The sequence below is a fragment of the Neopelma chrysocephalum genome, unplaced genomic scaffold (genome assembly GCF_003984885.1).
Source record: "Neopelma chrysocephalum unplaced genomic scaffold, ASM398488v2 Primary Assembly neopelma1_98, whole genome shotgun sequence".
Taxonomy (NCBI): Eukaryota; Metazoa; Chordata; class Aves; order Passeriformes; family Pipridae; genus Neopelma; species Neopelma chrysocephalum.
The window spans coordinates 671,531-683,746 of record NW_020897761.1 but is presented as its reverse complement, the minus strand read 5'-3'; the positions used below and the strand labels follow the sequence as shown (position 1 = coordinate 683,746).

Genomic DNA, 12,216 nt, shown 5'->3' with positions numbered 1-12,216 from the left:
TTCGCTCTTGCTGGGGACTGAGGGCTCGAGAGAGAGGCAGGAGAGAGAAATACAAAACCTGGTGGTGCCACTCAGAGTGGTGATGGAGGTTCACCCATGATGGGGCTCTGCTTTAGTGGAAAAGCTTGGCTCAGGTCCTCTAGGGCAGGAGAACCCCCGGGAGGGATTTGGTCACTTGAGTTTGGATGCCCCGCTCGCTGCATAACAGCCAAAGTTTAAGTCCCATGATGGATAAAACTGTAGCTGGTGAGGTGGGAGCAGGAGGATTTCCCAACCCTGCAGTCCCTCAGATGCTGTTAGACATCAGCCACTGCTCGTGGGACAGGGAGCAGAGACAGAGCTGCTGCTCTCCTAAGCTGTCCCAGGGCTGAAGGCAGCACCATGGGAGCTGGCAATAAACCCCTTCATGTTCTCTGTAAGAGGAGTGATTGCATCTGAAAAGCTGAGTTTAAAAAAAAAAGGAATTAAAAATACAGAGAAGAGCTCCTGTTGCCATGAAAGATGCAAACAAAACCTATAAAAAAGGTGAAAAACTATCAACAGGATATTTCATCTGAATAAAAATATGTGCTTTTGTGAAGCTCTCCAAGAGCCCCCATTAGAGTCAAAGACATCCCCTTGTTTCACCTAAGCTGCCCTTCAGAGCCAGGGAAGTAGCACAGAGCTGAAATGAGATGGGTTAGGGAAGGTTTGGGCTAGAAGATGCATTTCCATGGCACAGGAGCCAGCACACTGATAGTTTTCCTTATGTCTTGAGGAAGAGGGGCTGTCCCTAAGGCCATCCATCCCAAATGAAGCACAGCTCATGGCTCTGACACACCAGGGGTCCTTGCAGGGAAGAAAACACCAAAAGGGACAAACATACAGGGCATCTTTCCAGGGGGAAACTGCTTCTCACACCAAGAACAACAGGGAGGAAGAGAAATTTAAAGTAACCCTTTCCCCCCCCAGTGCCTACTGTTTTTTTTTAAGTTTTGCAGCTATTAGTGTGACTTTTCTGGTGGTACCCCAATTCCTCTGTGTGTAGAACACACTAAGATGAAATGGGTGCAACCCACACTCAGGTTAACAGAGTTGGACCAAGGGCGTGTGGGCTGGGGAGGGAGAAACTAGGATGGCCATGCAGCAGGATGGCTGGGGCTGGAATCTCAAGTGGAAGTCAGTGCATTCCCAGCTCTAGGTTCAGCTCACATCCCCCCAACACGTGAAAGTCAGCAGCTGCATTAACAATTAAAACAGAAAACACTGGTGTGTGCAAAGCGAGGGTTAAAATCGTGTAGGAAATGCTATGGGAAAAACCTGTTTTTCTGGAATTCATTTGAAACTCTGATGGGCCTATTTGGGTTACTTGCAAACACGCAGACAGTCCCATTAAACATTCATTGCTCGGTGGAGTCTCCACTCCCATCGCAGATGCCGAGCTAAAACTGGAGTACTTTCATTTATTTTTACCGGAGTTGCTTTCAATTCACTGCACTGCAAAGGAGATCAGGATCCCTACCCCACTGCCTGAGGCATTTCCCCAAGGAAAGCCTCTTTCCTCCAGCACACTTACTTACAAGCATCCTCTCTCCTCTTGATAACTTAACTAGAGGCTGAGATCTGAGCAGATCCTGATTGGCATTCCCAGTATTTGCAGTTTGGATGGGAATTGTCCTGCAAAGTACCCCAAAGGGGTCTGTCTGGCACAGCGTGCAACTGAGCCCCTTATAAAAGTGCATTTGCTCACCCCACATAGGAGGAGCTGCTCGGATGGGTCAGCTAGGATGGACAATTTATATGGGGGACAAAGAGTCCTGGGGCTTGGGGTTCTTCCTGATGCAGAGGTTTCCCATGGGTTGGAGGAATCACAGAAGGGTTTCTGTTCTTACTCAGTTTACATAAGGAAGAAAAGCAGTAAAAATCAGCAAGGAAAAATTAGCCTGGTGGGACAAACCCTAAGCTGCAGCAATTGGTCCCTTTTTGGGAAAACAGGGGAGCATTGGCAATATCAGTGACTGGTGCCTTGGTCCCTATGCATCCCTCCTCACACCAGAGCATCCTGTACAAGGCTGCCAGGTAAAGAGGGGACATTAGCTGTCGTGGCCATGGTGTCCATGTGGTTTCCCTGCTTTTCCACAGCCCCAGCATGCCCAAACCCCTGACACTTTGTGCAAAGCCAACAGCTCTGTCTTAACCAGGCTCACCAGGATAGGGATGAAGATGATGTCTTTGGGCACATATCTGCTTCTCATAGGAGAGAGAGTGAGCAGACCAGGATCTCTTTCCTGTAAAAAAGTGGAGATGAGACCAGAGCAGCCATGGCTGGCACAGAGGGTTTGGCCAGGGAAGGTTTTTTTTCCAGGAAGAGGGTTAGGGATGTTCCTATCAACTGAGCGCTGAGTTGAAGAGAAACCAAAGGGAGCACTCACATCACAACAAGGCTGATGGCACCCATAGTTATTGAAGCCACTGCTCCCTAGGGAAAGATAACCTCCTGGAGATCTACCCAAACCCCACTACGACCCTGTATCACCAATTCTGCCCCTTCCAGCCCTGCAGCCACCAGCTCCCAGAGTTGGGCGTGCTCAAACAAAGGACTTGCCTTCCCTGCTTGCCTCACACCTCCCCTCCCCTCCCCAGCCCATCAAAGGGCTGACCTGAGACCAGCACCGACCTTTCTCCACCTCCCCCGCGGTGGGCTCTGACCCTCGGTCCTGCATCCTTGCAGGGCAGCTGGATTACATCCCGCAGTGCAGCGGCCACGGGAACTTCAGCCTGGAGTCGTGCAGCTGCGTGTGCATGGAGGGCTGGGCGGGCAGCAACTGCTCCGAGCCGCTCTGCCCGCGGGGCTGCTCCAGCCGCGGCGTGTGCCTGGAGGGCCAGTGCATCTGCGACAACGACTACGGGGGCGAGGACTGCTCCCAGCTCCGCTGCCCCGCCGGCTGCGGCTCCCGCGGGCTCTGCGTGGACGGAGAGTGTGTCTGTGAGGAGGGTTTCACCGGCGAGGACTGTTCGCAGCTGCGGTGCCCCCGCGACTGCTCGGGGCGGGGGTACTGCGTGAACGGCACGTGTGTGTGCCAGGAGGGCTTCGCCGGCGAGGACTGCGGGTGGCTGCACTGCCCCAACGCCTGCAGCGGCCGCGGGCTCTGCAGGGACGGGCTCTGCGTCTGCGAGGAAGGCTACGGAGGGCAGGACTGCTCAGCAGGTAGTGGGGGCATGCACGGGGAGAGCCAGGCATGAGTGTACAAGCGAGGGTTTCGAGGTGCCCAGAGTCCCGTAGGAGCACCACGAAGCCTGGGAGAAACCCATACCCAGCAGAGCACATCACGGAGGACACACTCAGGCCCCACAGTTTGAGTGCCTCCCTGTTGTCTCTGTCTCCAAGGACATGACAGTTAAATGTCTGGGAGGCAAGCAAAAAGCCAGCGAGGTTCATCCCAAAATGGGGGCTAAACCCCTGGTGCAACTGCGGCTGCAGTCAAGTTCTCCTGAGCCTTTTCCTTGCTGTAGCTGTTCATACACCCACAGAGAGCACGTAACCCCCAGCCCAGAGCCCGTGTCCCACCAGCAGACCCACACACCCTCCCACACAGCCACGTGCAAGGATAAGCCACGCACAGCCTGACACTCTCCTCTCCCTCTGCCCTTCCCGCCAGTGGCTCCTCCTGAAAACCTGCGAGTGACAGGGATCAGCGACAGCTCCGTGGAGCTGGCGTGGGACAGCGCCGGGGCAGCCACCGAGTACGTGGTGTCGTACCAGCCGGCGGTGCCAGGGGGCACCCAGCTCCAGCAGCGGGTGCCCGGGGACTGGAGCAGCATCACCATCACGGATCTGGAGCCTGGTGTTGCCTACAACGTCAGCATCTACGCAGTCATCAGCGATGTCTTGAGCGTCCCTGTTACCTCCAGGGTGATGACCAGTAAGTATCCAACTGCACTTGTCGCTGGGTACCCGTGTATCCAGAGGGGACGCTCAAGCTGGCTCACATTTTCCATAAAAACCTTCTAGCATTAGAAACTTGAGTCTTAAAAAAACCCCACCAAAACCAAAAAACAAAACTGGGGATACTTTTATCCCCATTTATGGCTGTATGGGGTTACAGGAAAGGGGGAAATGTGTCCACCCTCTTCAGAAAGAGTCTGGATGAAAACCTGAATACCTAAAAACCAGAAACAAATTTCAGTGCTTCATTGAAGCCCCCAGAATATGACCCAAAACATTACAACTTTTTGCTGATAGAAAATACTGAGATATATCACAGGAGTCACAGGTTCTCCTCCCACTCCTCTATGGGTTCTCCATGAAGAATTCCCATGACATGGGCAGCAAGAGGGGATGCTGCTGTGCATCAGGAGTTACATGGTCCTGACCAGGACTGCGATGCACAGAGGAAAACAGGAGTATTAAGCTGTAATGGCAACCTCCAGAAAGGATCCTAGGAAACTAACTAAGGATAGAGAGGGCAGGGGGAAAACAGAAACTATCAGACACCCCTTTGCAACCCCATCATCCACTCTGTTTACACGATAGTGCAGTGGGATGCTTCAGTGTCCAGCAGCCCAGGCATTTCCCTCTTTTCCCTCCAACCCACCTGGAGGGGGGACAAAGGAACTTTGCTAACAGCTACCAAAAGGTTCCCCATTTTTGTTGCCCTGATAACAAAATACCCACAGGGAGCAGGGTGGGGACTGGCAGCACCCACACACCCATCCCACTCTGCTCACCACCCCTGCCCCTGCTCCCTTCCAGACCTCGCCACGCCGCAGGGGCTGAAGTTCAAGACCATCACAGAGACGACAGCAGAGGTGCAGTGGGAGCCCTTCTCCTTCCCCTTCGATGGCTGGGAGATCAGCTTCATTCCCAAGGTACCGCTGCTGCACTCGTGGCATCATGGGGTACACCCAAAGCACCAAGTGAGCGGATCATAAATCAGCTTCCAATTACCCCCTTCCCAAAATACCCAGCCTGTGTTTGCCATTTGCTTGCTGCACATCAGACACCCCAAACACTGCCAGCCTGCACTTCCCCAGTAGTTTTGACATACATGTCCTCAAAGAAGTTCCCCCCCTCCAAAATCCAGAGACAAGCTTATAAAGAAATAAACCTTCCAGCCTCTTGCTGTCACCCCGTCTTTCCCTTCCATCTCCTTTGCCGTGACCCTTCCTCCTCCTCCTCCTCTTCCTCTCCCCTGCTCTCTCCACTAAGCTCCCCAGAGCTGCCTGGATCAAACCAAGCAGCTGCCAGCTCTCAGACAACAACCTTCAACATCCCCGAGTCACACACACAGCTAATTCCTGCCACGGAATTTTAATCGCAGTGATGAACAGGTAGAAATTGTGCCAGAAAAGATGGATAAAAATGTTGCCCTAAATATCGCGTATTTTCTGCGCTCGGCGACAAAAATTGTCCATCAAGTATTTCATCTATATTCATAATTTCTACACCATTTAGCCATAAGTATAGCTTCAATTGTATGTGGAGCCTCTTTTCAAGAGCATTCAAGCCCCAGCAGTAAAAGAAATGCTGATTAAGGGCTCAATTATGACGTTTTCACTTGTACAAAACCCTCGCTGGAATCAAAGGCAGCTCTGGGCAGCGGGGAACTGCAGAACTTGGCCCCAAAGTTTTAAATGCTCTTAACTGTAAAGTATCATTACACAGCACAAAGCAGGGGCCCAATTGCTTTAAATAACTCAATTCCCTCATTTCCAAAGAGGCTGGAAGGTTCTTGGTGCAACACGATTTGCATGTGGACGTAGCCAACACTGCAAGCTGAAGTTCAGGTAGTGCAGGTATAAACTCTGGGATAATTTTCACTCACCATCAGGATAAAAGCTGAAAAATACGGCAACATCAGGGAAGAGCTTTTGGTGGGAAAAAATAGCTCCCTTTCAAACATTTCACTGATACTCAGGAATTAAGCTCAACAGCATCCCCCTGAAGCAGATAGATGAGGATATATCCCTTTTAGGGTGAGGAATCACCAGGATAGAAGCAAACCTCTCCCCACAGAGTCACCAACAATAGGTTTGTGCTCAAGCTCACCCAAAAATGCAAATCATTGGTCCTCCTTTCCATTTTTAATCTTAAAACTTAAAAACACGTGGAAGTCTTTTGGGATTTAAAGGCAGATAAGATGCAAAAGTCTGGCTGTTCCCAGATGCAAGGTTTTGGGTAGAGAAGGGACATAATTCACTGGGCTTTGAAGTTCTCACATCCATTGGCCAAGTACAAGGTCCTGCACCAGAAAGTCACAGTCATGCTCTTGCCTGTCAGCTGCCAAAATTGGACTCTCCATCACCAGCTTTTCCCCTACAATAAGGCAGAGGGTGCTGTGTCCTTCACTGCCTGCAAGCAATACTTGCCTGAGAACGTGCCACACCCAAATAAACCCAAAACCTAGTCCCAGAGGCTAAAAACAATGGAGTTATAACAGCAGTGCCACAAATAACCTCTGTGAGAAAAACTGAGCTCCCTGTCTTCCCAAAAACTCAGTGAGAGGATGCTAATTTGGTCCTCAGCATCCCCACAAGGATGCTTGCACTTTCCTGCAGAGGAATTCTCCTTCTGTGGTGTCCACAGTGCTCCTACCCCCCAGCCCCCCAAAATCCAGGTCAGGTGGGTATTGCCCATACGCTGCCCGCACTGAGGATGGGATGGGGGAAAAATGAAGCAAAGACAGATTTAGCAAAGAAAATTAGGAAAGGTAAGATGGCAATTGATGGCTAAAATGGAACATTTCCTGTTTAATGAGAAAAGAGATGAATATGAATGGAGAGCTATATGCAAAGATTTGTTTAGTGTGTTATTAGTGAAGACAGCAGCAAGAAAAGATCCTTTGTCCAAACACTGGCAGGAAAGGTGACATTTGCAGTTGTTTAAAGCCCTACAGCTTTTCAGGGCAAAACTGCAAAGCGTAATGAGTGTAATAAAGATGGTTAAAAAGCAGGGGATGGCAAAATAAAGACCTCACAGTTTCATACCTGTACATCAACTACAGAAAGCTCCTGGCACCTGAAGAGCAGGGAAAAGTAGTCTAGCCAAGGCTTTGTTTTTATCCTCTTTTCCCTTCTGGAGAACAGCAGATACACAGATGGCAAAATACAGAAGCTGAGGGGGGAAGGGATGGGGAAGGATTTTGCAGCCCAACAACATGGGTGCTCCATGCTTGGTGGGTGACTTCACCCTGGGTTTCTGCACCTCCATGGTGAGACGTGATCTGGGGATGCAGGGCTGGCCATGGAAGGATGTGACATGGAGGGGGGGGCACCTCTGTCCATGCATCAGTCCCCCAAAAACACCATTTTTGTGGGGAGTTTTTTAATGCTTATTTCCACTCCCTGGCAGAATAACGAGGGTGGTGTGATCGCTCAGCTGCCCAGCACTGTCACCACCTTCAACCAGACGGGGCTGAAGCCGGGGGAGGAGTACACTGTCACCGTGGTGGCCCTGAAGGAACAAGCCAGGAGCCCTCCCACCTCCGACAGCGTCTCAACCCGTGAGTGAGCCTGACCTGGGGGAGCACAACAGAGCCCAGGGCTTGGTCCCAAAAATAAGATCCTGTCAGCAAGAGCAGCCTGGCACTGCATGGGCAGGGATAAAAGTAGCAGCACCCTGGTGCCCAAGCACTGCAGCACCAGCTTCTTCATGCAGTATTTTGTCCCTCTCCCTCCTGAATTGCCACAAGCACAGAAACCGTGGCGAGGTTAATGGGGTTGGAAGTGAAGACTTGGGTCTGCTTTTATTATATAGCTGGATAGATTCTTCTTCTCTGCTAATCTCACATTTCAGAGGCTGCAAGCCCTCAAGAAATATCTATAAATGTATTACTTACTCATATATAACAGATTAAAACTCCCACCTGCTTTTGTTCCACTAGATGCCCTCTACTCCCACCTATTCAGGCAAATCAGGCAGCAGGGCCGGGAGCCAGGAACAACAGCATGTCCCTTCCTAATCGATTTATTTGCCCAGTCCCTGGTCCATCCTGTAGACCAGAGAAAACTGTGTCTTCTCCTCGTCGAAGGAGACACAGCAATGGGCAGAGCTCCCTGGGAGAAGAGGCTCTCCACGCCAGACCTACTGCAGTCTGCCTTGGCAGCCAGGCAGACGTCTCCTACCTCCAGCCAAGCTGTTCCAAACAGAAACAGCACTTAAATAGCTGCTGGAGGGCTGCAACAAGGTGATGCTCTTCAGGCTGCTAATTTGAGGCAGTGGTGAGAGCGAAGGGAGGGTCCCTCCACCAGCAGCAGTTCGCTGCAAGTCTGAGCTTCCTCGGCTCAGTCCTCTCCTCCTGCTTTGCTTTCACGCTCAGCTCGACATGGCTTAACAGAGACATCTCCTGGTCAAGCCCAAATCTTCCTTTCCCTGGGATGTCAGCACAAAATACAGAGGCTGGTACTTCGAACTCCGGGGTTGAGCTTTGCAGGGAGCACAGATGGAGCGGTGGCTCCCAGCTTTCTGCTTCCTGAAGGCATCCCTGTGCTGGCATGTCTGCCTTCCTCTGCAGCGCTCCCACAGCTTAATCCTCATCATCCTTGTTCTGCCTCAACACCTTGTGCTGGGATCAAGCAGAAAAGCCATGGTTTTACACCACACAGCTAAGTAGATATGCATCACCTGGATGACTGGACAACATGAAGTAGTTTGAGATTCAGATTTTGGATAAGCGTGACCTGGTCCTGTACACCCAGCTCCTACCTAAACACTGTGCTTCCCAGCTGCCCTCCCTCCTCCATTGCTGTTCTCCCCCAGACCTCATCCCACTGCTCCAAATTCCCCCACATGTCTTTTTCCAACCCTCCCTGGTCCTTCTCACCCCTGCCCACACAGATTCTCCCACAGAACCTCCGACCCTGCCATGCAGCATTCAGCACACCCTTATTATATAGTCATTTTCTCTTATATTCACTATACTACATGTATATAGATATACAGTATATTCTGAATTACAGAACCAGAGTGGGCTTTCTCACCCACCTTGTGATCATACAAGTGATAAAACAGGCTGCCCAGCAGGCATTAGCAGTGCCATGGCACAGGAGCAATGGCCAGGCTTGGCCCCATTCATCCATGCAGTGTTCAAGTCCTGCTGGGCCCCAAGCATCCATCAGCCAGGCTTCAGTCCATGATGTTCAAAGGTTGAGTGTTGGGGGCTCTGGAGGAGGGGAGGGCCCAATTCTCTGCAGAAGAAAGCAGAAACGTCTGAAAGGGTCTCCCAGTAGATCCCTGGTATGAATTTACCTAAAAACCTTTTATCTGAGGGGGTTTGTTGGACACCCGCCATAGCCCACACCCAGCTAGTTATGAAGACTCACCAGAGCAGTTGCATTTTCTCCTCTCTCCCCACAGTCAAGACATCAACAGCTTTACAAGCTGATCCCTCAGCTTAAGGACAAACCAGGAGCTGGCACCGAAGCAGGAACATTTCTAGAGATGTTCCTCAGTTCTAAATGCTTGGATCTGTCCTTGGCCCCACGTTATTTAACACATTGTCAACACCTTTCAAAAGACATAATATCATTGCTGATAAATTTTACCAATGATGGAAAGGCCCAGAAAAGAGTAAATTGAGTGGAAGATCCTCGATAAAAGTAGTCTGGATGCTTTGAAGAGCTGGGCACAAAGTTACACGTTTTCCAATGCAAAAGTACGGGCAGTTATTTAGGAGCAAAAAAAGTGGACCACAGTTAGATATAGGAGGTTTTATCTTGGGAAATACCACCTGGAAAAGCCAGGGAAGGATTGTTGCTGATAACTAGCTTGAGAGAAGGGCATGAGTTGCATTATAGCTGTAACGGTATCAATGAGAGAGCTGCTGGGTCCACAGAGAGAGAAACAGGTTCAGGAAAGAGCCAGGAGATTGGGACAAGGGACTGGGAACCCACAAGGACCAAACTCCCTACCTTGGGGTCGGGGCCTTGCTCATGTCACCACTCTCCCTGTCCCCAAATGCTAATCCCAGCCGCTCTGAAGGCCAGGCTGAAGCACCCCAGAAGCTTGGCATCCCCAGAGCTTCCCCCTTTCCCCCCCCCACCCCCCCCAAGAAACAAGGGCCCCTTTCCCCCCCCCCCGCTCCGCAGTCATCGACGGCCCGACGCAGATCCTGGTGCGGGACGTCTCGGACACCGTGGCCTTCGTGGAGTGGACGCCGCCGCGCGCCAAGGTGGACGCCATCCTGCTGAAGTACGGGCTGGCGGACGGGGAGGGCGGGAGGACCACCTTCCGCCTGCAGCCCCCCCTCAGCCAGTACTCCCTGCAGGCCCTGCGCCCCGGCGCCCGCTACCACCTCGCCGTCAGTGCCCTGCGGGGTGCCAACGAGAGCCGGCCAGCCCTCGCCCAGTTCACCACAGGTAGCTAGACTGGCTTTGCTGGGAGAACTGGCGTGAGCTCTTAGGCCCGCAACGGGCACGGGCAGATGGCTCGCTGCGATCTGCAGACGGGCTGTCCTGCAACGAGGATGTATCCGGAGACAAAGTGAGGGGATTTTTGCGTCTGGGATTTGGTGGCACCTGGTTTGCCCCTGGTACGAGTGAGCTGGGGTTTAGTGTGGTGTGTGCTAGGAGGAAGAAGTGGAATGAAGGCACAATGGTTAAGATGCAGGTGTGAGTGGAGACGCCTGAATGCAGGTGCCTTGCATCCCTCATAGAGCAAGGCAGAGCAAATGATTCAGCTGCCCCTAAAATACACATCCTAAAACCGTTCTCTGATCCCTTTACTCATGCCTACATTTTTTAGTCCCTAAACCTCCAGTGCAACAGGTCTTCATGCCTTGTGCCCCACAGGGATGCTCACATGGTCCCCAGGGCAGTCCAGGTGATCCCAGATGCCAATGACCAGGCATGGATGACTCAAAACCCCACATTTAGACAGACCCTGAGCCAACTCCACCTTGGCCGTGTCCTGCTGCAGCATCAAGTCTGAACCTGCCTGGGACACACATCCCCACCAGATTCAGTGCCCGTTTAGACACACAGCTGAGCTAAAACTCTAAAACCCAGCACCCCTAAGAGCACCCAGAGCTCCATGCAAAGTTCTCAAAAGAGCCAAAACACTCAGCACAGGTCTGAATTCAAGGCAATGCTCACTCCCATTCAGCACTGAGAGCCAAGGCAGATGCCTTGCCTGAGGAATTAGCAGTCAAGCAGCTGAAAGCAGCCCAGCCAGAAACATGGTTATCTCATTTTATATCTTCTCTAAACAGCCTAACTGGTCAGTAAAACTTTAATTAATGTTAAGCCTGCAGACACCTAACGGGTTTAATTTACCGTGCCATAAAGGAGGAGGCAGAGTGTGTATTTCCATGCTGGTTTATGGTATATAAATTACTTGTCATGTACGCTACTGGTGGATACGAGGCTCCTACTGTAATAACCGTGGTGTGTGAATTGTGTGTGTAAATATCTCTATAGATAAATATTTCGGAAGAGATGTTCGCCCCGACTGATTTGCTGCGTTGGCCTTCCTCGCTTTATTTCTAAAAGGCAACACAAAAAATCCCCCCCAAACTCAGATCCATCACCATTACCCGCTGTCTGCTGGTGCCCAGCCCCAACCCATCGCTCACCAGAGGGCTTATTGTGCAAACCAGAGCAGATTTGGTGCACAGCCTCAGCAGCACTAATAAACAAACACTTTGGGCAACGTCTGGGTGTGAATGAGCCTGTAAAGATGCTCAAGGTTCTTCTAAGAGCAGTTCAGGCCAGTGCATGGCTGCTACAGAGCCCTCACACTGCCTCACTTTCCCTTACTCTGCTATGGGCGGAAAACAGTTTTCCAAATAACATGGAATTAGCTCCCAAAGCAACTTACTAAGGATGCTGTGAGTGCTCCAGCACCGCTCACCTGGGCAGCATCTCCTGGTCTGTGCTGAGCAGCAGGTGAGAGCAGATATCCCAGCCCTTCCCGTGCCCTGGGGAGGAGGGACCACCCATGGGACCTCCCAGGCATCACAGCCAGGTGCCCCTCCACCCTCGGGCCGTGCCAAGGCTCCGGGGTGCATTCCTGGCGGTGAGACGGTGCCTCTCTCCCTTGTGTCGCGCAGAGATCGATGCCCCCAAGAACCTGCGGGTGGGCTCGCGGACGCCCGCCAGCCTCGAGCTCGCCTGGGACAACAGCGAGGCCGAGGCCAACAGCTACAGGGTGGTCTACAGCACCCTGGCCGGGGAGCACTACCACGAGGTCCTGGTGCCACGCGACACCGGTCCCACCACCCGCGCCACCCTCGCAGGTAT

At 51.9% G+C, this 12,216-nt stretch overlaps 1 protein-coding gene across 1 annotated transcript in view; it reads left to right on the top strand.

Moving 5' to 3' along the window:
• Positions 1-12,216, top strand: part of TNR (tenascin R) — a 32,772-nt gene that overhangs the window by 513 nt on the left and 20,043 nt on the right. The window contains exons 2-7 of the mRNA XM_027694766.1: positions 2,711-3,187; positions 3,639-3,902; positions 4,733-4,848; positions 7,331-7,481; positions 10,066-10,335; positions 12,027-12,212. Coding sequence (XP_027550567.1) covers positions 2,711-3,187; positions 3,639-3,902; positions 4,733-4,848; positions 7,331-7,481; positions 10,066-10,335; positions 12,027-12,212 — 1,464 coding nt within the window. The remainder of the gene's footprint in view (positions 1-2,710; positions 3,188-3,638; positions 3,903-4,732; positions 4,849-7,330; positions 7,482-10,065; positions 10,336-12,026; positions 12,213-12,216) is intronic.